Genomic DNA, 26,090 nt, shown 5'->3' on the forward strand with positions numbered 1-26,090 from the left:
ACAGTACTGCAAAATCCCGCAGTATAGCAAAAAAAAAAAGTGATAAATAAATATAATATTTTTAAAAATCCCATGATACAGTGATGCCATGATAAGTGAACCGCGATATCGAGAGGGAATACTGTCGTCGGCAGCCGTCCGTCTTGAGAGACGATGGCGTAGCTTCCTGAGAGTCTATCTGCACCGCCGAGAATGGCTGTGCAGTCCGACTCGGGAGTGACAATCCCTGCCGCACTTGTTACAGGTGAAGGCAGATGGCTGTTGTTGCTGCTGTTGACGCTACTTCCGCCTCGATCTTTTCTGGACCACCTCCTCGTTGCGCGCAGCCTCTGCGCGTGACGTACCTTGCCTGACTGCGAGCCTCCAGGCTAGGCGGTCATCTGCTTGAACTTCCCATGTGTTGAGATTGATGGAGCATTGTGTCATATCCTTTTTGCAGATGTCTTTGAACCGCAGTTTTGGGCGCCCTGTCATCCTCTGGCCTTCTGCTAGCTCGCCGTAGAGGAGGTCTTTGGGAATACGGCCTGCATCCATTCTTTTGACATGGCCGAGCCTCCTGAGGCGTCTCTCACTAAGAACTGCATGCAAACTGCTCATGTTGGCTTGCTTCAGCACCTCGGTGTTGGGGACCTTATCCTGCCAGGTGACATGCAGGACGCGTCGCAGGCACCTCATGTGGAAGCTGTTGAGTTTCCTTTCGTGCCTTGCGTAGGTGGTCCGCGTCTCGCTGCCATAGAGGAGAGTGCTGAGTACGCAGGCTTGGTAGATGCGCAGTCTGGTTTTCTCAGTGAGGCTGGAATTGTTCCACGCTCGCCGGTTCAGTTTGGCCATAACTGTAGCTGCCCTGGCGATTCTCCGGTTGACCTCCAAGTCAACTGACAGAGAGCTCGAGATGGTGGACCCGAGGTAAGTGAAGTCGTTGACAACCTCCAGGGTGTATCCGTCGATGGTGATGCATGGGGGAGTCCCCGTGCCTTGAGCCATAACATTCGTCTTCGTCAGGCTGATGGCTAGTCCGAACTCCTTGCATGCATGGGAAAGGCAAGTGACTAGCTGCTGGAGTCCCTCTTCGGAGTGTGATGTCAAGGCTGCGTCGTCAGCGAAGAGCATCTCATGGATGAGCACCTCTTTGACTTTGGTCTTGGCTCGTAGACGGGCCAGGTTGTAGAGCTTGCCATCGGATCTGGTGTGAATGAAGACACCCTCGCTGCAGTCCTTAAAGGCGTATTGGAGGAGCATGGAGAAGAAGATTCCGAACAGCGTAGGCGCGAGGACGCGGCCCTGCTTTACTCCGCTGCTGACTGGGACGGCCTCAGAGGTTGCGCTGTTGTAGGACACCGTGCTGTGCATGTTGTCATGAAAGGACATGACCACAGCAAGCAGATGTGGTGGACAGCCAATCTTCCGTAGCAAGCTGAAGAGTCCGCTTCGACTGACCAGATCAAACGCCTTCGTGAGGTCGATAAAGGCGAGGTAGAGTGGTTTATGCTGCTCGTGACACTTCTCCTGCAGCTGGCGTAGGGAGAAGATCATGTCCACTGTTGATCGGCCAGCTCTGAAGCCACACTGGGACTCTGGGTAGACGCGGGAAGCAAGGGTCTGCAGGCGGGCAAGAGCGACCCGGGCGAATACTTTGCCGACGACGCTGAGGAGAGAGATGCCCCGGTAGTTGTTGCAGTCAGTTGTTGCAGTCGCTGCGGTCTCCTTTGTTCTTGTACATGGTGATAATGTTGGCGTCTCTCATATCCTGGGGGATGTAACCCTCCTTCCAGCAGAGACAGAGTAGATGGTGGAGCGGCTGTAGCAGGACTGGTTTCCCGCTCTTTAGGATTTCTGGAGGGATTCCGTCGCTTCCTGGTGCTTTCCCGCAAGCGAGGCGGTCGATGGCTTTGCCGAGCTCTGCCGCAGTAGGTGGGGTGTCTAGCTCCTCCATGACTGGTAGGTCTGGGATGGCGTTAAGAGCAGTGTCTGTTACGGTGTTCTTCGTTGCGTACAGCTCGAGGTAGTGCTCGGTCCACCGCCGCATTTGCTGTTCCTGGTCAGTGATGACCTCACCTGTCTTGGACTTAAGGGGGGCGATCTTGGAGGGGATTGGGCCTGTTGCCTTCTTGATACCCTCATACATTCCTCATGCGTTGCCAATATGGGCGGCTTCCTGGATGCTTCTGCACAGGTTTAGCCAATAGGTGTTGGCACAGTGGCGGGCGGTCTTCTGGACTTTGTTCCTGGCAGCCCGTAGAGCTTGAAGTGTACTGGGAGTGGGCGTGGCCTTGTAAGCCAGTAGGGCCTTCCTCTTAGCCTCGATCATGGGTTCCATTTCTTCCCAGTGAGCCTCGTACCAGTCAGCGTTCTTCCGCTCTTTCTTCCCTTAAGCAATCATGGCAGAGTTGTATATGGCGTCGCAGAGACGTGGCCAATTGGATTTGATAATGTCATCTGTCGCCATTCCCTCGCCGAGTGCATCTTCCATCCTGTTGATGAATTGCTGGGTCTTAACTGGGTTGCTGGCACAACTGGTGTTGATGCGTGGGCGACCCTTCATCTTGGAGTGGTGCAACCTCTTCGGCGTTATGCGCACCTTGCTTACCACGAGGGCATGGTCCGTGTCGCAGTCTGCACTGTGGTAGCTGCGGGTGAGGAGGGTGCTGCCAATATCCGTTCTTCTGGTGATGACGAGGTCAAGCTGGTGCCAGTGGCGGGAGCGGGGGTGCCTCCATGACACCTGGTGGATCTCTTTGCACTTGAAGAATGTGTTTGTCACGCACAGGCCATGGTGACACGAAAGCTCAAGCAGTCGCTGACCATTCTCATTGATCTTTCCTCTCCCAAAGTTTCCGAGGCAGGTGGGCCAGGCCATGTGGTCGGCTCCTACTCTTGCGTTGAAGTCTCCGAGGAGATAAAGAGCGTTACTTCTGGGGATCTTGGATAACGCTTCGTCCAGTGCATGGTAGAACTGTTCTTTCTCTTCGGTGGTGGCGCAGAGGGTTGGGGTGTATGCGCTAAGAATGCTGACTGGGCCGAAAGTTATTGACAATCGGAGGGTAAGTAATCTCTCTGTGCCTCCTGTGGGTGGCTCTATGGAGTTAACAAGCGTGTTCTTCACAGCGAACCCAACACCGTGCTGTCTTGGTTGGTCCGGAGACTTCCCTTGCCAGTAGAAGGTGTAGTTGGTTTCTCTGATAGTTCAGTTGTCGGCCAACCGGGTCTCCTGTAGAGCTGCAATGTCGATGTTTAGTCGTGCCAGTTCCCTGTCGATGACGGAACCGCGATATCGAGAGGGAATACTGTACTGTATGTTCAATGTGGCATGACTAATCATAATAAATAAGATTACTTTTTAAGCCCTGAGATTGGACTTCCTGCTCTAGATAGGTAGACAGGTCAGGTGTATAACTAATCCTACACAGAACTCAAGCCCAATCACAACTAATAAAGAAGAAAGATGAAAGTTGATTGCTTCACGGCCGACTATGCCTTGCCTCTGACTTGAGAAAATAGGTCGATGATGGTACATTTACTGGTTGTTTTCCTACTTCCATCCAGCTTCCAAAGTTATTTTTGTAGTCAATCAATCTGCATCTAATTTGGTTATTCAAGCTAATTTTTATATGAAAAAATTATGCTATAATATTTAAAGGCTCTGCTACCACTGTAAATTTTAAATACTTAAGTATCTAGACCTCAGATTCCTGTGATATGGGAACAAAAGACAGAAAAGTACATAACATATATGCATTGCTTATGAAATATGATAAAGTGAACATCCACCACCTAAAGAAATGAAATATGCCTGTACTTCAGAAACACTCACCTTCCTCTAACCTTCCTAAAAGTAACAATTATCCTGTCATTTAAGATAATAACTTATTAATTTTTCTTTATGGCTTTATGGCTTTATCATATGAGTAGGCATTTTTAAATATAATGGCTTGTTTATGCCTGCTTCTGAAATTTATGTAAGTCGATTATACGGCATGTATTTTTTTCCTTTGGCTTTTTCCATTCAACATTATGTTTGTGAAATTTATCTATTTTGTTGTATTTGTAGTTTATTCATTCCCATTTTTGTATAGTATCACATTGAATAGATATACAGTAGTCCCTCTCTATATCACACACGGTTCACATATCACGGCCTCACTGTATCGTGGGATTTTTAAAAATATTTTATGTAATTATTTATCGCAGATTTTTCACTATATTGCGGTATTTTGCTGTATTGTATACATATGGTGTTAAAGTTACATAGGTTTAAGAGTGTAGAATATGTTTAAGAATATAAGTAGAGTTTATAAAGGTGTGGAAAAGGTTAATAAGGGAGTGGGAATGGTTTACAAGTGTGTGGGAAGGGTTTATAAAGCCTTAAAATATATATAAATACTAAAATAAATGGAAGGTTCCTACTTCGCGGATTTTCACCTATTGCGGGGTGGCGTGGGGGTCTAGAACGTAACACCTAAGATAAGTGAGGGAATACTGTACATCATTCATAATGAGTATGAAACAATAGAAAACTGCTCAGGTTAAATGAAAATAAAATACAACATTGTTGAATATACATGTTATCTAAAAGTGTTTGCTTTTATTTTCAAGTACATCAAATCTGGGAAGTATATAGTTGGGGCTAACATCATTTCAGTGGGGCTGTTGGTATATTACTGAACTTTTTACAATGCACTTGATGAAATCTCACTAGAGGTTTTGGGGTTGGAGAATTATGTATTGACAAACTAATTAAATGGAGACTGTCGTGAAATAATAGCAACAATCACTCTAGGGTCCCAGAGCAATAGCGACCATTTCCTGCACTGAATTTGTTTTTCTTTGATATTCTGATCTTTAAGTGCTTTGCATTTTCACAGTGATTTGGCCCCAGTTCCTCAGTTGTTAAAATCTTTCCACATGCTGACATTCCTTCAGTGATTCAGTCAGGACACAGGAAGAGTCGTCCACCATTCTTCCCATCACTTACTAAGCACGTTCTGGCCAGAAGATTCCAAGAAACTGTAGGATTCTGCAGATAAGCTCAAGCATCTGGGGAGAAAACACCGACAACGTAGTGTAATTATAGTCTCAAAAATCAGACAGCAGTGTGTGCGCGAGATACCCACAGCCATAAGGCGTGCAGAAAACCCGGGGAGAGCAGATCACTCGCCCTTGGACGACACCTCCTCTTCGGCCTTGAAGGTTTCCCGAGTAAACACCCGATCTCCACGGCGACCCTATGCAGCCTCGCTCAGTGACCCGCCTCCTGCCTCTTCCTCCGCCTCTTCTCATCTGCTCTGCGCCTGCGCCACCGGAAAATTCGCGAAGGTTCCTGAGGCTAAAGCGGCCGTTTCCGGAAGCCGGCTGTGGCCCAGCCATCAGACCGGGTTGCGTCGGGGAATTTTAAGCGCACGGCCTTGCGGTCCCGGTGTTTGGGCCTGACCTGTACTGGTGGGGGAAAAAATGGCCCTGCTGTGCTACAACCGGGGCTGCGGTCAGCGCTTCGATCCCGACAGCAATTCCGATGGTAAGAGAAATGCGCTGCCAGCCTCGCCTCGCCTCCCCTCCCCACCGCGTCCCGGGGGACGCCCGTGGACCCTGCGGTGTGCCGGGGCTCTCCCGCGAGCCGCCCCCGCGCTGCCCCCGGGAGGGTCCCTGCGGCAGTCCTGGCCGCTGCCTCTCGGCGGGCGCCCCGGCAGCGGCCTCTGCCGCCGCCCGAATCCGTTGACCGGCTGCCCCGCGGCCCCACGTGTTCCCCGGCAGTCCGCTCTCCACTTCACCGGGCGTTGAGAACATCTTTATCCACTACTGGGTCTATTTGTCCGGGGAACCGAAAGTCAGCCAGGTGCTCCTGGTCTCGGCTGTTGATTTGCTGTGAGTGAGTGAGTGACTGTGTGTGAGTGTGTGTCAGTGAGAGAGAGACGCACAGAGACGCACAACGCTTCCTAGCGTTGAATGTCAGCCTCGTTGTATTAGTATAAGAGTTTATTTGCCCCGTAGCCTGCTGTGGGAGTGTGTGGTAGACCCGCTGTTACAAAGTTACTTTTAAAAAAGTGTTACTGAATTAGGAAAGTTATTTTGTAACTTTATGCTGTTGAGTTTTGATACATCCGCCCCGGTGGGAGGGACAGCCGCATTTGTGTTGGATATTTTTGCTGTGGTCTTCCTATTATTATTATTATTATTATTTTATCCTCACCTGAAGACATTTCTTTTTCCATTGCTGAGAGAGGGAGAGAGAGAGAGTTTGGTTGCCTCCCTAGAACCTACAGCCTAGGTATGTGCCGTGACCGGGAATGGAACCTCCAACCAACTGAGCCACACCGGCCAGGGCATGTGGCCTTCCTATTTTAATAACATGCCATCATGAATGAAGTGATTGAATTATCTCCGCCGCACCAAAGTGTAGAGTTACAGGTGTGAAGTGCGAGTTAGTGACTAGCCTGAATGACAAATAGAAAATGATCAGTGAATTTGAATTTTTATTGGTGACTGGGATAAAGAAGTTGATTCTTTGAATATTTCAGGACATGACAACACCTTCTCAAATTCAGCCTTATTTAGTGTTTGTTTTCTATGTGCCAGACATAGACATTATTACATTACCTCACTTTAATCTTCACAACAACCCTGTGAAAAAGTATGCATTATTCAGAGAAGCTGAGTTCAGCATGGTAGCAACATGGTTCCACATTGTGAAGATTAAATTCTATGCCTTTTAAAATCTTTCTCGCCTCTGAGATGTCTGAAATATTTATCTTGGTGCCCAGGTGAATTGGTGACATCACTTAAAATAAGACCATTGCCTACGTAAACAAGTAAATTGTCTTAGTGTCTGCACTATTCTACCTTATTATTAATTAAAGGAGAAAGGCTGATGCTTTGTTGTGCCAGACAACATGTTTATAGGGTGTTAATATCAGCCTAAATTAAGAGGAGATCCAGCCACGTTTTGGAAGTCAGCCGTGTGTGTCACTGGTACAGTAAGTACCTAGGGAAGAGACCTGGGGTGGGGCGCAGGAAAGCCAGAGGAGTAGACAGTCTCAAGGATTGTGTGATCAACAGTACTAAATTCAGTTGGGAGCACCAGTAAAGTTGCTGAAAGTGTATTTGCTTTAGAAAAATGATATAATGGGAACTTACGAAAATGAAGACAAAGAGAAGACAAGAGCCAAGGGCAAACTGTGGACTTGGTTAGGAGAAACTTCTATGTAATGGGAGAGGTTTGACATGTATTGACTAAATAACAGAACTCCCTTCTAAGCTGATAGGACATTTTAGTTTGAAACAGAGCTGAATGAGTGTCTAAAAAAAAAAAAAAACCCAATTGGTAACTTGCATATATTAAACAATTATTCTGCAAAATGCACCACTTCACAAACAGTGTTTTATTTAATCCACATATATGAGAAAATTGGAACAGCTACCAAGAGGCAGAGCCAGAATTTGACCTAGGGTCATGTCCAATGTTAAAGCCCTTGACTCTTAACCTCTTATCATGTTATAGCTTCTTATCCGTAAAATATAACTTTGAGAAAAACTGGTAGACCTAATACAGAAAGGCTAGACAGGACATTGTCCATCTGTTTGTTACTTTTGAAAACAGTGATTTTCCGATTTTGTTCATTCAGTTAAAACCTGACTCACTGCTACTGCCATTCTTCCAAAACTGACCATTATGATTATGCCTCTTACTGTGCTTTACGTTATGCATTTTATGACCCCAACTCTTTGTAACTTTGGTATCTAAAAATACTCTCTGTTCTCTACTTTGATTCCTCCCTCAATTTCATAGCCCTCTGCATATTCACTTCTGTTTTGTACCTCCTTTTTTAACCCTTAATTCCATCACTACCTTTAATTAATAGCTTCTTTCTAATCCTTGGGTTTACTTACTGTGCCATGAAAATACTTGAAACTTTCTTCTATTTGCTAGCACAGTGTCTAGGTAACACTTGGTTACTAAGTTAGCAAACCATATTGGCTGTTAATAGGGAGATTAACAGTGATAGGGAGATTTCCTTTGGTACCTGTAATTAATCATTTTACAACAACGCTGGGAATTTGAGGTTGTGAGAGTTGAAATCTAAGCAGACATGAAGGTTGAGCAAAGCTGCCTTATAGAAAATTACACAGGTGTGAAGCTGACCTGTTTTTTTTTTTGTTTGTTTTTTTTTGTTTTTTTTTTTTAGAAGCTCATGGTTCCCTCAGCCAGGGGATAACTGTCTATTCTGATGTTTTAAAACATAATACTCCATATTGCAAAGTGTAATAAGCCCATTTTCATAAGAGACTTAAGTAAAAATAGGCGGCATAATGAGGAAGGGTATAAGGAAATAGAGTAACAATCAGTGAAATAGACTGAGAACTTCTCTTTGATGAGGTTTGTATCTAGGAATTAACACAGAAGTTAAATTAGCAATTAGATATTACATCGGTTTTTAAAATTGTGAACCTTTTCTCATAAAATATCTTTTTAGGGGATCTCTTGGGTAGTCTTATGGACCAGTACACATAAGAACACTGAAGTTTGATAGGTTTTTTTGTGGTTTTTTTTTTTTTTTTTTGTAAAAACAATTGAAAGATGACAGGCAAAATCTTAGAGCTTAAAGTTTTGATACTAAACAAATTTTACTACAAACAGCAAATGAATATGGGATATAATTTGTTATACTTGAACTATTCTGTATTATTTTTATTTATAACTATCATACTCTTGAACTAGAACTTTTAACTATTACTATTGTAATACAATGTTATATTAAGCACTGGGTGCCATGCATCATGCTTAAGCATTAGTGAATTTTAAGGAAAAGTATTACTTGCATTTGGAAAAAGGATTAAATGTTAACACCTGAAGGAAATGTTATTTCTTTATTATAAAGTAGTGTTTTTTCTCTGTCTTTGACCAGATGCTTGCACATACCACCCGGGTGTTCCAGTCTTTCATGATGCATTAAAGGTAGGAATTTGATATATTTCAGCCTCTTTATATTTGTATTGTAAATTTAGAGGTGTAATACTAAATCATTTTCTCATCTTTTGTGACAGTCTGCTTTCTTACTGACCATTTTTGGGTGATTTGAGCAAGTACTCCAGTAAATGCAGGTACAGGTCTTTTCCAGTTATAAAATAGTGTTATTTCTATCGCAACATTCATTTTCTATACCCCTCACCCATCATTTCTTTATTAATTTTGAGGGGAAATTTTGAAAGCAGTTGTTTTGAACCTTAATCTCAACCTGCCAGGCAGCTGCTGTCTAATTTTAGGAAAGATTGATATAAACACTAAATGGTGCCAACCTCAACACATACATGTAAGTTTAGAGTGAAAGTAAATAGGAAAGAGATGCCTCCTGTTTCCCACCTGTACTTTGATGTTCTGGAGAGGTAGTGAAATAACAGAATGTTGCGTGACCAGGTTGATTGACCTTTTACAATTTATGATAATATGGTAATTTTCCATTGTAGATCTTGAAAAGAAAATGTGCAGCATGACTGCCGTGGTTTTAGGTGTTGCTGCTTGTACTTAGGAACATTAACAGTCTTATTAAATGTTTAAATATTGTCATTGTCCTTTGAATTTCTAATTATACATTTCAGAGAGTAGTTGGACATTTTCTGGCATTTATCTGTTAGGCAGTCAACTATAAACAAAGATTTACAAGCAAATAAAGTTTATGTTATTGTGGTTAGTTCTAAATGAGGAAATGGACCAAACATTCAATAGGGCAAGTTGAGACTTGACTTCTTATATCCTTTTAGCCTTTTTACAAACTGACAGGGATAGAAACTGTGATTTTGTGCGAATATATTATTTTTCCAGGGGTGAGGGAATTTTTATCTTTCCCGGACTGCCATTTATTCTGTTTATTTTTCCTATTACATGTTTTTCTTTTCCTATGATGTTTTCTTTCTATCTCTTAACCATAGTCATACTTTGCTTCTCAGTCATTACTTCTTGTTTTCTATTATTTTGTTAATTCATTCCTATTCTTAAATGTTACCTCAATGGCTTCTGCAACATATTTCCATTTATGTGTGTCATTGGCAACCGTAAACCAGTTTCTAAAGTGGACTCTCATTCCAGAAATAGCCTGCCTCTCAACTTTGCTGCTGATAGTAATGATATCAATAACTTTCCAGTCATTCAGTCCATCACTTTTTTTTAAAACTACACAACTGTTATTCTGATTAATTAATCTTAATGATTTTACTTTGAAGTATCTGTTTCTCTCTTCTTCAGTCCTCCTGTTTTTTATTTTCTCTACAGACATTTCTTGAAGACCTAGATTTTCCAAGATTTGGATTTCACAGCTCAGGAGATTTTAGACAAAATATGTAAATCAATATAGTGTCTACTGTTGCCAGGTTTCTAGTTGACCAAATAAGAAGTTAAACATTGCATTAACAAAAGAAAGAATATTTTAATATCCATATTAGAATAAGCATATTTAGAGAAAAGGACAATCCTTAAGAAACAACATTAACCTTATACTCACATATTTAAATTTATCTGTCCCAAATGCCAATCTGTGTCTCATTTAGACTGAAAAATTAAATTTCAGAATAAAGAAAATTTTGAATTAGAATATATTTTAAGTTTTCTTTAAAAAAATATTTTAGTGTATATTGTGAAAAAACTCACTACCAAATTCTTCAAGTAGTGTATTGAGAAAAACAATGAGAACCAGATGGTTACATGCAAAGCTGGCCCTTAGTCTGTATTTCAGACCTCTGTGAAGTCTTGAGAGTGCTGCCTTTTTATTTCCTCATTTTCTGAACTATAGTAGAATTAAACTTAAAGCCATTTTTCGATAAACCCGTTGATACTTTGTTCAGAAATTACACAGTCCATAGCAATTTCTCTTTTTATGCTTCTGACTGAAAAGATCTAGCAGTGGTTAGGCTGCTACATTAATTAACCTGTGTTCTGAAAATAGGTAGAACTTTTGAGAAATAGCTACAATAAAATTATAATCATTATCTCTGATCTCTAAAAACTAAGTACAATTTTTTCTTAATCCTCACCTAAGAATATGTTTACTTGATTTGAGAGAGAGAGACATAGACACAGATTGGTTTTTTCCTGTATGTACCCTGCCGGGGGATTGAACTTGCAACCTAGGTATGTGCCCTGACTGGAATCGAACCTGTGACCAGCTCAATCAAGTACTATTTTTAACAGCAGATACGGTTTTTGTTTCCCTTTTTTAAAAGGTGTTTCCTTTCATAATCACAACACATCACTTCTAACAGTTATTAGTTTTTTTAAACCAGGGACTAAAAACATTTCACTTGGTTAGATGAATCATTTATACCATTTCCAAACCGTGGAATACATATTATATGCAAGTCACTTCCGGATTCAAGAAGATAAGTGCAAGTAGAGTGTTTCACTGAGTTGTGGTTTTCATGAAAATACAGTTTTCAGGTTTTTTTCTCCTTTTCATAGGGTTGGTCTTGCTGTAAGAGAAGAACAACTGATTTTTCTGATTTTTTAAGCATTGTAGTAAGTATTAATTTTTTTTCTAGATTATCTCCTAAAAGTACATATTCTAGGAAGCTTCAGATTTGAGGAGTCTGATTTTAGACTAGTCCATCTTCACTTGTAGATCATACTTTTCTTTTAAAATGGAGCTCACCTCCCTCCTACAGTCTTTAAAATAGGAATTTATCTGCTTTAGAGATTAAAGTTTCAAGTTGTCCGTTTTGGTTCATTCTTGATGGTAGTAGTTCTAAACATCAAGAAGATGGAAAGTGGTAGGAAACAATTTAATGCATTTATCAAATCTAAGATACTGTTGAAATGTACCATTATTTTGTATATGTTTAATTAAATGACGTATGATTAATCTTATGATTTCAGAGATGTTAAAATGTATGTATGACTCAGTGGAATATGGAAGAGACACTTAGTTAGTGTTTGCCACCTGCCAGGTGTGCCAAAAATTCTATTTTATTTAATCCTCTCAAAAATATCATGTGCGCCATTATCTCCATTTACTGAGGAGAAAACTGAGGTTTAAAAAAATTAACTTGCTCAATGTAATATAACTAGTTAGTAGCAGAACTGGGTATCAGATTGCCCTTTTTTGTAAATAATTTGTCGAATTAACTGAGATTTCTAGAATTCGTTTCCTATAAACAAGTTTTCTGTACATTTAATAGAGTTAAGTAGGTATATATAAACTTTTATTCAGAGGCTTTTTTTTAATGCATTACTCAGATATAATAACGCCTGTAAAAACATAGCAAACTTGAAGTCTTCTTAGTTTCTTAAAATAAGTCAGTGAGATAAAAGTGAAGAAAACACAACAAGATTTATTAATAAAGAATTTAATTAGTATTTCTCTCATGGCATGTGAAACAGATGAGAGGACAACTCTTAATGAATACCTTTCACTAACAGGGCTGTACAAAAGGAAGACACAATAGTGAAAAGCCACCTGAGCCAGTCAAACCTGAAGTCAAGACTACTGAGAAGAAGGAACTATCTGAATTGAAACCCAAATTTCAGGAGCACATCATTCAAGCCCCTAAACCAGTAGAAGCAATAAAGAGGCCAAGGTACACATTTTAAACTTGCGTGTTTTTGTCACACTTGAATACTAGCATTTGTTCTTGATATTTTCATTTATGATACTGAATAATTCCATTTGTAACAGGTGTTTAGGTCACCAACTTTTTTACCATTTGGTTTTTCTTTAGATATATCTTTTTTTTAATTCCCCCTCAACTTGAGGCCATGTACACTGTAAACTTCGTTGCATATTTACTCACTGTACTGTCATAATTGTGGAAGGTTTGGGGAGCCACGTGTTGGTCTTGTACCTTGACTTTTGTCTTCTGTCACTGTGGCATAGTGAAATTCTGTAAAGGAATTGTCCTCGTCCTCGTCAGGGAGTCCATTTGAATTGAAAAAACTTAGAGGTCTTTCTTTTCTGAATATTTTCTAGGACATTCTTGATGGAAGAATATTTAGTACCTTTTCAAATCTAGTAAAAAAGAAAATTATCAGAAAAAGACAGGAATTCTGACATGACTCCTTGCTAAGTATTACAGTGTAATTGTAATGCTGTAATTGGTGAAATGAGGTACTATTTTCTTTAAATAATGGACTGCTACTAATTTTACTTAAGAGGAAGTGAGAGAAATTAAATATTTTAACCTAAATTCATTTGGTGGTATTATAGAGATAACAAGGATATCGGTATTTTATGTACTTCGTTAATGGCTTCCTAAATAAGAGGTTTAATTTCATTAAGGATGTAGAATGAATAATCTAGGATTTCTGTTTTTATTGTATTACTATTCTTTGTATTTATTGAATGGCCTTAAACAGATCATACAATACATACTTGTGTAGCACTTAAACCATTATGAAATGTTAGGGAATGCTGTTACTGTTTTTTTTTAATACTAAAATTGCCTTGTGATATAATTGTATCTGAATTTATTATCAGTGCATCTACCAGTGTCCACACAAAGTGAATTATCTCCACCAGTAGGAATATGGATTCATTTAGTAGATATTTATTGCTTGTTTATTATATGCTCAGCATTCTGCTTAGGCATGGATTGTAAAAGTACCTCATGGTCCCTTCCTTGGAGGTAACTCATTCTCACAAACTTGAATTGCTAGTCTTTCCTTCCCATTAGTCTTACTGATAATAGTTTAATCTGTTGGTGATATCATGATTATTTGAGACAATTTTTTAATATCGGAAACTTTTCTGTTAAAACTTAAATATGTTAATACTTTTTAATAGAAAAAACTTGATTAAAAAATCATTTGGTTTCTTTCCATAAATAGATTCTTAAGTATATTTATTTTTAGTACAAAGAAATATTTTCCTACAATAATGATAGTAATAAAGTTTCAAAATTCTCCAGCCCAGATGAGCCAATGACAAATTTGGAATTAAAAGTATCTGCCTCCCTTAAACAAGCTCTTGATAAACTTAAACTATCATCAGGGAATGAAAAAAATAAAGGTAAGATTTTTGTTCTATATGTTGTAATTTTTATTCTGTACAGTTAACCAATTATCTAACAGAGGTAGGAGCTGTATACTTGACCAGATAGAATTATGAAAAAGTAGCACATTGTAGGAAAGAACTTACTTGTTTTTTAAATGCCAGTGATACTAGAACGGATATGTGGTTTAACAGAGTTAAATTTCCTTGATAATTATAAATGTTTCATTGTACATGAGATAAAATATATTCAGTATTCTCTGACCTATACCTGATACTATGGGAAGAAACTACCCCTTTCATGATTTCTCTTTCACAAGGTTAAGATATTGTATATAAAATTGTATTATAGAATAGAAATGTACCATGTCATTTTAGGGCTTTCGGTAAAATCTAGTCACAATAATTGGCTTATTAGATTTTTAAATACATTACCTGATAGGTCACACAGAAAACTTACTTAAAATGATTTTAATTTTAAATTCATTTCATTTTAATTTTAAATAATTTTAAAATGTTAGTGTTTTTTCGTATTTAGATTTTTTTTTTTTAATATATTTTTTTATTTTTAGAGTGGGGAATGGAGGGACAGAGGGAAAGAAACATCAATGTGTGAAAGATACATTGATCAGTTACCTCTTGCACGCCTCCAACTAGGGGCTTGGGCCGCAACCCAGGCACGTGCCCTGACTGGGAATTGAACCAGCGACCTTTTGGTTCGCAGGCCAGCACTCAATCTACTGAGCCACACCAGCCAGGGCTAGATTATTTTTTAAAATACTTGTTTTATGGAAAAGTTTATGTTTTTTAAGAATGGCACTGTAGTAAAGTTCTGTTTTAACATTTCTCATTTGATTTTTTGTTTGTTTCAGATGAAGACAGTGATGAAATTAAGATTGGGACCTCATGTAAAAATGGCGGGTGTTCAAAGGTATATGTTGTAAAATTTGTGTTGAGTCATAAAAGTAAAATTATAATTTTGAAAAAAGCAAGTGCAATTTAGTGAATTAATTCAACAAACATTTGTTTGCCTATTACGGGTTGGGCACTATGGTATGAGCTAGGGCTTATGAACATGGATAAGAGACTGTCTGAGGATCATTGTATCTCATAGAATCATGGGTTTAAATAATTCTAATTCAGTCAGCATTCTCTGAGAACTTAGGGACTAAGGCTAGGTACATAGTATTAAATAAAGCAGAAATCTCTGTTCTTACAAAGCTGATATTCTCATTTAGGGAGAAAAACAACAAATAGGTCATTAAAATGAATTCAGGTAGTTATGAAGACAAGGAAGTAGAGTGAAGCTTTAAATCAGAATGTCAGGGAAATCTTTGATGACACTAAATAAAAAATCTGAATAGTGGATGAGTTATGTAAACCTTGGAGTAGACTTGGGAGTAGTATGTGTAGAGGCTTTAGAGCTCGGTCAGAGGTGTGTAAATAGTGCAAAAGAGAGAGGCAAGATTATGGAGGCCCTTATAAGCAACAAGGAGGTGTTTGGGCTTTATTCTAAGTATAATAGGAAACTTATCTGTTTTAAGGAGGGATTTTAAAATATGTCTTTAGCTGTTAAGTGGCAAATATAATGGAGCAGAAGTGGAATTTGAAGAAGGAAAACCAGTTAGGATGCTATTGTAGAAGCCAGGCAGTGAGGTTGGAGGGTATGTTTTTGAGAAGTGGTTAAATGTGGGATGTAGTCAGATACCTCAGTGAGGCCTTTTCCTACCTGCTCTTTGTAAAATTGCATATCCTCCAACATTTCCACTCCTTTTTTCTCCATAGCATTTACCATCTTATGACACGCTACTTACTTTGCATATTTATTTTGCTAATTATCCTATCTAACTCTCTCTTCCTTTTCTTCCCTCATCAAAGGTTTACAAGGAAATGATTTATTTGTTTTGTTCTTTGGTGTCCTTTGAATGCTTAGAACAGTGCCAAGCACATGGCAAATGTGTGTAGAATGAAGGATATTTCAACGTATTAGAAGGACTTGCTAATGAACTAGAAGTGAAGGAAGGGGGCTGTGACGCCAGCATCTAGGTGACTGGTGACACATTAACCAAGAGGGAAGACAGGGTTGGGGGGAATAGGTTTGTAGTTTACCCTTATGTTACCTTGCTCATTTGGGGATGGAAATATAAATGTATTCACAAAGGTAAAAGTAGTAGCTAAAAGAGAATGATTAATTCTTGGGGTAGCGGAAACAGCACAAGTGATAGGGTAGTGGAGGAAGATCCACAGAATGTATCCCAGATGAATTTTGAAAAACAAATGACAGTTCTGTAAATGGACAAAAAGGGAAAGGATATCCCTAGCAGAGGTGGGAGATACAATTAGTATACAGAAAAAAACAAATAGTTAATAATGGTACAGAATTTGCTAGTGTGAAGTTGAGATTAAAAGAGATGAGTAGGGGCTAGATCCTGAAAGGCTTTTATAATGCTCAACAGATAAACTTTAGCCATCGTGACCAGTGTGGCTCAACTGGTTGGGCATTGTGCGTGCTGGAAAGCAAAAGGTTACTGGTTCAGTTGCAGGTTTGATCTCCAGTCAGGACAGATGCCTCAGTGCGTGTTCGGTCCCCAGTCAGGGTGAATACGAGAAGCAACCAATCGATCCAGCCGATCCATGTTTCTTTTCCCTTTTTCCCTCTCTCCCTCTTCTCTCTAAAAATAAATAAAATATTTTTATAAAAAGTTAGACTTTAGGTTATGGAGACCATTAAAGACAATTTTTAATCTTTTTCACTGAAATATAACATTTTAAAACAAATATAAGTTATAGCTTGAGGGATTTTCACAGAGCAGGGCCCTCCTTAAGCTTCCTCTCATTATTCTCTCCCCCAAAGTTAACCACATTTTTTCTGACCATAGATAAGTTTTCCCTATTTTTGAACTTAATGTAAATAGAATTATAAGACAGGTACCCTGCTTAATAAAATGTTTGTTAGAGTTTTATCTTTGTTACACATAGCTTTAACATGCCATTGTTTGTGCAATCAATTTACCCTTTCTACTGCCCTTTAAGTTTTTTGGATTAATGTTACTATGAACATTTTTGTGCACGACTTTGGGACAGATACACACATTTCTATTAGAGATATAACTAGAAATGGAACTGCTGGATTATAGAGTGTGTATATGTTCAGTTTTAACAGATACTTCATGTAGTTTTCCAAAGTGATTGTATTTACGCTCCTGCCAGCAGTTTGTTAGGTTGACTTCATTTGTTCTGCATCTGGGTAACACTTGCTAATATCAGTCTTTTATATTTTAGCAATTCTGGTGGGTGTGTTGTGTTCCCATTGTGGTTTTATTTTATTTATTTATTTATTTATTTATATGTTGTTTTTTATTGATTATATTGTTACAACAGTTCCAGTTTTCTCCCCCTTGCTCCCCTCCACCCAGCACCCCCCTCCCCCAGCAATCCCTTCCAAGTCCATACCCCTGGTTCATAAAAATTAACTATCCCCCCCCTCTCAAATATTAGGACCCTTTGTAATCTTGTAAAGGACAATGACTTTCCAGATGATGAGGTTGGCTACTTTTCTGTATTTTTATTGGCCATTTGGGGAGCCTCTTGTGAAATGTCCAAAATATTTTACCTATTTTTTAATTAACTTTGCTTTTTCTTAAGGATTTTTGGACTTCTTTATATATTTTTTTAGCTAAAGTTCTTTATTAGAGACACTACATTTTTTACTCTCTTGATAATGGCTTTCGATAAACAGAGACTCTTTTGTAATGTCCAGTTTGTCCATCTTTTTTGTTTGTGTGTTTTCTGTGTATTATTTAAGAAATCTGCTTATTTCAAGGTCATGAGTCAGAATCTGTTAGTATACTTTCATTGCCTAAAATCTACTGGTGATCATGAGAGAGGTTAGCAAATTAAACTGATAGATATTTTTAAGTCAAATTGACAGTTGTGATATACAACATATGCATGGAGGGAGAAGAAAAATGGAATACCGTGTTCAGGGAGATTGAGTAGATGTGGTGCCATCAAATAAAGTGGGAAGATAAGTAAGACACTTGGGGGACAACAGTGATAAGTTCAGAATCTGACATACTGAGTTTCATGTACTTCTGGTATATCTTTAGGAGATATAGACACCCAGTACTTTGGACTTACGATAAAGTAAATATACAGAATTTTACTTTCTGTACTGTAGGTAGTTGCAATAAATACCAAAATAGAGAAAAAATATACTACTGGCTGCATCTATGTTTTATTAATATAACTTTTTGTGAATTCATCTGTAGAGCCTTCACCTAAAGCAGCAATGGGGCCCGGATCTTCCAGACAAACCCTGGATATATATATAGGTCGGCAGCTCATTTTACCCTTCATAGGGGTTAAGAAGTCATCACTCTAGAACTTCCAGACTTGCTTACCTAGATTTTCCATATTAATTCATAATGCCCACACAGAATTTACTATGCACATAAATCATACTGTAACTATATTTCTGTTGAGATTACTAATCTCTTAGTTTTAAAACTGTTCTGTAAATTTAAATAACTGAATATGCTTAGATGTGATCTCATACCCAAAAGTCTGAAAGCATCTTAATACATCCTGTTGCCTACTTTTCTATTTGCCTTTTTCATAGGGAACTGAAACTTAAACATATTTAAAAAGGAATCATTTTTACTTCTTATTGAAATGGCTTAGGGTGAATTTATGACTGTTCTAGGCAATGTTATTTCTTGAGCATTTTCATAGTGCTTAGAGATCACCAATACTACAAATATGTGTGAAATGTAACATTGACATATGAAGGTAATAATTGTTCTTTTTTCTTTTAGACATACCAGGGCCTACAGAGTCTAGAAGAAGTCTGTGTATATCATTCTGGAGTACCTATTTTCCATGAAGGGTAACTTACACATGACTAATTAAAACTTTATGGTAGAGGTTAGAAAAGTTAATATACCTTTAAACATTATTTGCCATGCAGCATAATTAGATATTTTATTTATACTGTTGTGTAGTCTTGACAGTAACCTAAAAATGTGGGTTTTGCCTTCTTTTTACACATGAAAACTGAAATAGTATTATAATTAAGTGGCCATTGTGATTCAAACCTCATGCTTCTTATTTTGTTATATTTCAGCGCGATACTCTATTTTGGCTGAATAGTTTCTTTTTGCTTGAAGGATTATCTGCACATTGCAGGACATTTACAGTTTTTGGCCTTGGGGCACTAAGGACACCAACATTGTGTGGCATCCAAGAAAACCCATACTTTTTCTACAGCCCTCAGTTGAGAGCCTCTCTTCTGTATTACTCTATAGTTTATAGAAAATACCGTATTAAAATCTTTCATTTTGCTTCCAGGATTCTTTAGGAATCAAACCAAAGTTTTACTGCGACTTTTGTCTTCAGTGTTAGATTTTTCTCAAGTATGTAATAGTGGGTTTCACCTACTTTGGAATTGACCTTCACAGGTTGTGGAAACATTTTTTAACTTGTTTGCATGTTCTCACTTTCTTAGATTATTAAAACATGAGGATAGAAATTTTTTGGTCATACCACCATTTGGTAGCTTCATGAGGACACTGGAATGTGAGCTTTCAGTGAAAAGCTGATGTGGAATTTTTTTGGTGGTTTTACACATCTTTTTTCAGGAGCTCCAAAATTGCTATAATAAACAGCATTCTGGTTTTTAAATTATTAAGTCTTTTGATAATTTTAACTGTTTGGTAATTTAAACACTTGCAAGGTATACAGGTGCATACTTACTGATATATTTTTTTTAAAACACTTGTCACTATGATACTTCAGGACTTGTTTGGGTGTGAGATTTCATTTCTGAAATTTTTCTATGATAATTTAAAGGATGAAATACTGGAGCTGTTGTAGAAGAAAAACTTCTGATTTTAATACATTTTTAGCCCAAGAGGGCTGTACAACAGGAAAACACGTGTGGACTGCAAAGGATGCTGTAAGTAACCTTTTCAAAATGACACATTAAGGTGTATTCATCAGAGTCATTTTTAAAAATATGACATTATGCTGTCTTGAGATTTTTAAAAAGTTGTCTCTACCTCACACAGTAAAGTTTTGTGTGTTTTTTTAAGGATATTTTATTGATAATATTGTTACAATAGTCCTAATTTTTTTCCCCCCTTTGCTCCCTTCTGCCAAATACCTCACTTCTCTCCAGCAGTCCCCTCCCCCCTTAGTTTATGTCCATGGGTCGTGCATATAAGTTCTTCGGCTTCACCCTTTCCTATATTATTCTTAACTTCCCCCTGTCTACTTTGTACCAACCAATTATGCTTCTTAATCCCTGCACCATTTCCCCATTTCTCCCCCTTCCCCCTCCCAGCTGATAACTCTCCAGATGATCCCCAAAGCTATGATTCTGTTCCTGTTCTGGTTTGCTTAGTTCGATTTTGTTTTTATTTTTTAGATTCAGTTGATAGTTGAGAGTTTGTTGTCATTTTAATGTTCTTAATTTTTATCTTCTTTTTCTTAAGTCCCTTTGACATTTCATATACTAATGGTTAGATGATAATGATCTCCTTTGGCACTTCATCTGCCCTTCCATTCTAAAGGATAGCTTTACTGGATAGAGTAATCTTGGTAAGTCCTTGATCTTCATCACCTTGCATACTTCTTGCCAGCCCCTTCTTGCCTGCAAAGTTCCTTTTAAGAAATCAGCTGAGAGTCTTATAGGCACCCCTTTGTAGGTAACTCTGCTTTTCTCTTGTTACTTTTAAGATTCTGTCTTTATCTTTCACCTTTGGCATTTTAATTATAATGTGTCTTGGTGTGTTCCTCCTTGGGTCTGGCTTGTTAGAGACTCTCTGTGCTCCCTGGACTTGTATGTCTATTTTCTTTGTCAAATTTGGAAGTTTTCCTTCATTATTTTTTCACATAAGCCTTTGATTTCTTGCTCTTCCTCTTCTCCTTCTCGCGCCCCTATGATTCTGATGTTGTCATGTTTAAAGTTGTCCCAGAGGTTCCTGTGCCTCTCCTCATTCTTTTCAGTTCTTGTTTCCTCATTCTGTACTAGTTGACTTGTATTTTTCTTCCTTATCTTCCAAATCATTGATTTGCATCCCAGCTTCCTTCCCTTCACCATTGGTTTTGTGTGGATTTTCCTTCGTTTCATTTAGCATAGCCTTCACTTCTTCCCTCATGCTTTTGGCGTACTTAAGCATATCTGTCAAGCCTGTGAGCATCTTTATCACCAGTGTTTTGAACTCTGCATCTGTTAGGTTAGCTATATCCTCATCACTTAGTTCTTTACTGGAACTTTGATCCATTTCTGCTTTTGGGCCATACTTCTCTGTCTCTTCATCTTGACAGGCTGCTTTGTTTGTTTGCCTCTGTGTCTTAGGTAGAGCTGTCGCACCTGTTACATTGTAAGGGGTGGAGTCTTAGGTATTCGTCAGTACAGGGCAATCGGTTTCACCCAGTTGTGGAACTGTATGTGGGGGAGGGGTCTGAGAGGGAACAATGCTGCTTGCTCAGCACTTGCCCCTTTTCCAGGTCTTTCTTCCACTTCTGTATGGGAATGGCGCCTCTAGCTGTTGCTCCTATAGTGGGTGGGTCTGCGGATGTTCTTGGACCATGGTGATCCTTTAAACAAGTGAACTCTGCTGAGAGACCGGTGGTTTCTTCCTCTGCTTCAACACCAACTGGTTTGCACATTCAGAAGCAATGATGCTTTATTTTCCCTGGCGCTGGGACCGTGAGCCATGCAGTCTGGTCTGCTTCTGGGAGTGCTCCCCAGGTGTCCCTCCCCAGTTTTAAAAATGTGTGACCCCGCTTTCCACCGGCCTACAGCTGCCGCCGCCACCACCGTACTGCATCCTCTCCGCCCCTCTTACCTGTCTGGATAAGTGTTTCTTCTTTATATCTTTGTTGGACTTCCATGCAGCTCGATATTCTGGAACTTCTGGTTGTCTCTAGTTTTGAGGTAGTTGTATTCCTTCTTAGTTGTGGAGGGAGATGCAGTGTGTCTGTCTAGGCATCCATCTTGGCTGGAAGTCACACACAGTAAAGTATTGATGGGCCTAAAAACTAAAATTAATATCAGTCAAGCTCTTGACAGCATGCCCTTTGATCAGAATAGTCATTGTGTATATTGATGCAAGTATATAGATTTTTATGAAATACTTAAGCCTGGAGAAATTAAAGCTGTTTTTTTTTTTTTTTTTTTTTTTTTTTTTTGGTAATTCCTTGGTCTTTTCCTACTTTTTGTTTAACAGAAACCACTTTTCTGCTCATTTGATGTTTTTGATCATTTAGATCTCTTGATTCTCTTTTGGCCTCTTAGAAGTTCGTTCTGCTATTTACAGATACACAGACATTTCATCTGGTGGCCAAAGAGGAAGATTGCAACTTGTTGGAATTGTTTTGAATGCCTCTTCTTGCTACAGGGAAATTTATCAACAGAAAAAAGAAAGCATCAGTTCCTACTTCCCTGGAAGCTTTTTAAAAACACTCAGGGTTCTGCTAATACTTTCCCAAATCCCATTAAGTTGTAAGAAGGCAAGCCATTTATCTCTAAATAAGTGTTTGGTAGCTATTATTAATGTATTTTATAATATATTAAATTATATTTTTGTGCTGCCCTGGCACTAATAAACCCAAGGCAGTGAACCTTTTCAGTATATGTCTGAACTTACAAGGTAATTACACATTTTCCAGTTGCTGTATGGATTCATTTCTTCTGCATTTGAGTATTCTATAGCTTCTTTTTTTTTTTTTTTTTTTTTTTGCTTCTGCTTTTTAATAACACATGGTTGGAGATTATGAGTACAGGATGGGGCAAAAGGAGGTTTATAGTTGTGAGTACATGGAACAGAGAGTTTATTCTTGTGTTATTATTTATTATTGTAGTATTTTCCATACTGACAACTATAAACCTACTTTTGCCCCAACCTGTATCACTCAGATTAATTCATCTACCACAAAACTTATAGGAATGATTTATTAGCAAATAAATACAGTGAAGTCTCCCTGTATTTTCTCCAAGGTCCAAAAGTTTGAAAGATTTAGTTTGATAAAATAAACTTGTTTTCTATTATAGGCAAAAGTTTTCACAATATAACCTTCGAAGAAATGTTTTTATTTTTTATTTATTTTTATTTTTAAAAGATTTTATTTACTTATTTTTAGAGGGAAAGAGGGTGAAAGAAAGGGAGAGAAACATCAATGTGTGAGATACATAGACTAATTGTGTCTCGTGTGCCCCCAGCTGGGAACCTGGCTCACAACCCAGGCATGTGCCCTATACGGGAATCAAACCAGTGACCTTCTGGTTCACAGGCCAGCACTCAGCCCACTGGGCCATGCCGGCCATGGTTGTTTTTATTTTTTTAATGCATGCATTTATCAGGTATTAAGTGTCTAAGCCAGTAGCCTAAGGGCAAATAAAAAATGTAAGTGATAAAAGTAATTTCAGTTCAGTTAATATAATTGTACCAAAATGTAAATATTACTTTTTACAGCAGCGGAGCCTCCCAGTTTCCTGCATTGTATGACTAATTTATCCTCATTTATAAAACAAGTCAGTTTCTCTTTTTTAAAATAGTTGCTGATACAGCAATGTACAGTAATTATTTCCATAATAATCAAAAAAATTACATCCACAGATTCTTTTTCTGTATGTTGTTACGACAAGAAAGTAATTATTCAGTAATAAATAGTTGTGAGCAGTCAGTTATCTTTTTCCAAATTCCAGTTTGTAGAAAGTAAGTTAAATGTTCCTATGTATGAGGTTAAGGTGTTGTCTGGTTAGACCACTAAGCAAATGTCTTTCTCACTTCAGTCTTCACAGAATGTTTTTATGACTACTTAGTGGATTGCAGAATATTAAAGTTGGATAAAGTTTTGCAGGAATTCTTAAATTACCTTTTTTAATGTATGTTGATCCTATGGCCCTAAAAGAAAAAAAATGAAATAGAAGGAATAAGTATGTTCTCATGACATATTTTATTGTTTAAACTTTTTGATGGGAACTTTAGAAGTTTGCCCTTCTAAACAATAAGAACTCAATTGAACATGGTAATTTTTTCTCATTTAGATGGGTCAGATTCTTTTTAAGAGATTATATGGCACTTTGTAAATTCATAAAGTTTGTCTTGTATTACAGGGGAAAAAAGTTGTTCCATGTAGACATGACTGGCATCAAACTGGGGGTGAAGTCACCATTTCAGTGTATGCTAAAAATTCACTTCCAGAACTTAGTCAGGTGGCAGCAAATAGTACATTGGTAAGTACACTAAATATCTGAGTAAAAACTGTCTTTATACATTAATTCATTATGTTGATGTACTGTAATAGTGGTCTTATTTGAGCTGATTTTAAGATAAGATCTTTTATTCTTTCCCATTTGAAAAATAATAGTTTGGAACTACAGTCACAGAAATTTTCTTAAACGAAAATTTCTACATAATAGTTATTTGTGAAGCATTCTGGAGATACTGTGGTAGCTTAGAAGATTTATCAAATAATATTGTACTTCTCTCAGTGTAAAACTTCAAGTTAATTTTTTCTGTTCCTGGTTTTCTTAAATTAAAAAAAACCCACAATATTGGCAGTTTGTTAAAGTAGCTTAAGTGGTTTTTATTAATATATTCTTATTTTTATAATCATTTTATATTATAAACCATTAGTTTGGGTTTGATCAGTTACTCAACTTTATATATCTTTTTCAGTTAAATGTGCACATTGTATTCGAAGGAGAGAAGGAATTTCATCAAAATGTGAAATTATGGGGTGTAAGTATTATGAATCCAGCAGAATATTTTCTTGTTATTTAAAGTACCGTTCCTATAGTAAAAGGCATTACGTTGGTAATTGATCAAGATAGTTATGTAACCTGTTCATTCTAACCAAAAAGTTGAGACCTAGGTATTGAAATAGCATTAGAGCCCTAGCTGGTGTAGTTCAGTGCATTGAGCACCAGCCTGCAAACAAAAATGTCACCTACTCCGTTCCTAGTCAGCGCACATTCCTGGGTTGGGGGCCAGGTCCCCAATTGGGGGTGTGTAAGAGGCAACCAGTCGATGTATCTCCCATACATTGATGTTTCTGTCCTCTTTCTCCCTTCCTTCCCTTCTCTAAAAGTAAGTAAAATCTTTTTTTTTTTTAACAAGAAAAAAATAGCATTAGAGTCTTGGATTTTTTATTATTAACATAGGCAAGACAAGTATTTTTCTCTTTTAAACTAATAAAACCACCCTGGTTTACTTTAATTCTCTGGTATGTTGCAGGTGATTGATGTAAAGCGAAGTTATGTTACTATGACTGCAACAAAGATTGAGATCACCATGAGAAAAGCTGAACCTATGCAGTGGGCGAGCCTTGAACTGCCTGCAACAAAAAAACAGGAAAAACAAAAAGAAGACAAAACAGAATGAATTGAGAGGGAATAAAAAGTTATTGCCTCTTTCAAAATTCTTAATATGTGGTGAAATGGTGGCTTGCTGCTATAATCTTTTGTTGTTATTGTTGAATCTGGCATTTCAGGGTCAACAGTGTAGAATCTTAAAAGCCAAAGGCAAGTTTATCTTGTTGTGCTTCCCATTTTTCTTTTGAGTTACCTAAGATTGAGTATTCGTTTCTCCTCACTAATAGAATTGTAGTTGTGTCCCATACTTGAAAAAGTTAGAAAATAGCTCATTAATAGAATAGTTCTTAGTATTCTTAGTACAGTGATACCTCAGCTAACGAAAATAATTTGTTCCAGAATCACATTTCTGTGTCACACACATAGAGATGGAAAAGATAAGCTCCTGGAATGGCCCAACTGTTCATGTTTGCTACTTTATGTTAGTGTGCACATCCACACTAAAACATTCATTAGCCGAATCCGAAAAACAGAGAAAAAAAATACTTGTTAGCCAAAAAATTTGTTAGCCAGATCACTCGTTAGCTGAGGCATCACTGTATAATATTAAGCAGAGAAACATAAAGTCACATTTGTTCTGTTTCATAATTTGTATAAGATGAATTGTCAAATTTTTAATTAGTTTTTTCATGAATTTGTGTTCCTATAATACTTGAAAATCTTTAGGGAAAAGATAAAGCTCTGCAATGTTTTTTTCCACTTGGAACGGTTACTTTCCATAGGAGGATTAATTCTGAAGTAGT

At 38.0% G+C, this 26,090-nt stretch overlaps 1 protein-coding gene and 1 long non-coding RNA gene across 3 annotated transcripts; one reads left to right on the forward strand and one right to left on the reverse strand.

Moving 5' to 3' along the window:
• Nucleotides 1-4,556: 4,556 nt before the first annotated feature.
• On the reverse strand, nucleotides 4,557-5,543 carry LOC150018601 (uncharacterized). The gene is made up of 2 exons (XR_016509209.1): nucleotides 5,112-5,543; nucleotides 4,557-5,034 (listed from the first exon to the last, which is right to left on the reverse strand). It is a non-coding gene; the product is annotated as an uncharacterized LOC150018601 (long non-coding RNA).
• Nucleotides 5,296-25,890, forward strand: CHORDC1 (cysteine and histidine rich domain containing 1). Of its 2 annotated transcripts, XM_090267795.1 has the most exons (11): nucleotides 5,296-5,512; nucleotides 8,898-8,947; nucleotides 11,441-11,497; nucleotides 12,398-12,555; nucleotides 13,882-13,982; nucleotides 14,837-14,895; nucleotides 18,782-18,852; nucleotides 19,815-19,920; nucleotides 24,088-24,207; nucleotides 24,653-24,715; nucleotides 25,211-25,890. In XM_090267795.1, exons 1-11 carry the CDS (start codon nucleotides 5,449-5,451, stop codon nucleotides 25,355-25,357), a joined length of 996 nt encoding a protein of 331 aa, XP_090123921.1. In that variant the 5' UTR covers nucleotides 5,296-5,448; the 3' UTR covers nucleotides 25,358-25,890. The 2 variants fall into 2 exon arrangements, with proteins under 2 accessions (XP_090123921.1, XP_090123922.1); XM_090267796.1 differs by lacking the exons at nucleotides 5,296-5,512; nucleotides 8,898-8,947 and adding an exon at nucleotides 9,043-9,093.
• The last annotated feature ends 200 nt before the right edge of the window (nucleotides 25,891-26,090 follow it).

Source organism: Furipterus horrens, unplaced genomic scaffold, assembly GCF_987537825.1.
Source record: "Furipterus horrens unplaced genomic scaffold, mFurHor1.1.pri manual_scaffold_2, whole genome shotgun sequence".
Lineage (NCBI taxonomy): Eukaryota > Metazoa > Chordata > Mammalia > Chiroptera > Furipteridae > Furipterus > Furipterus horrens.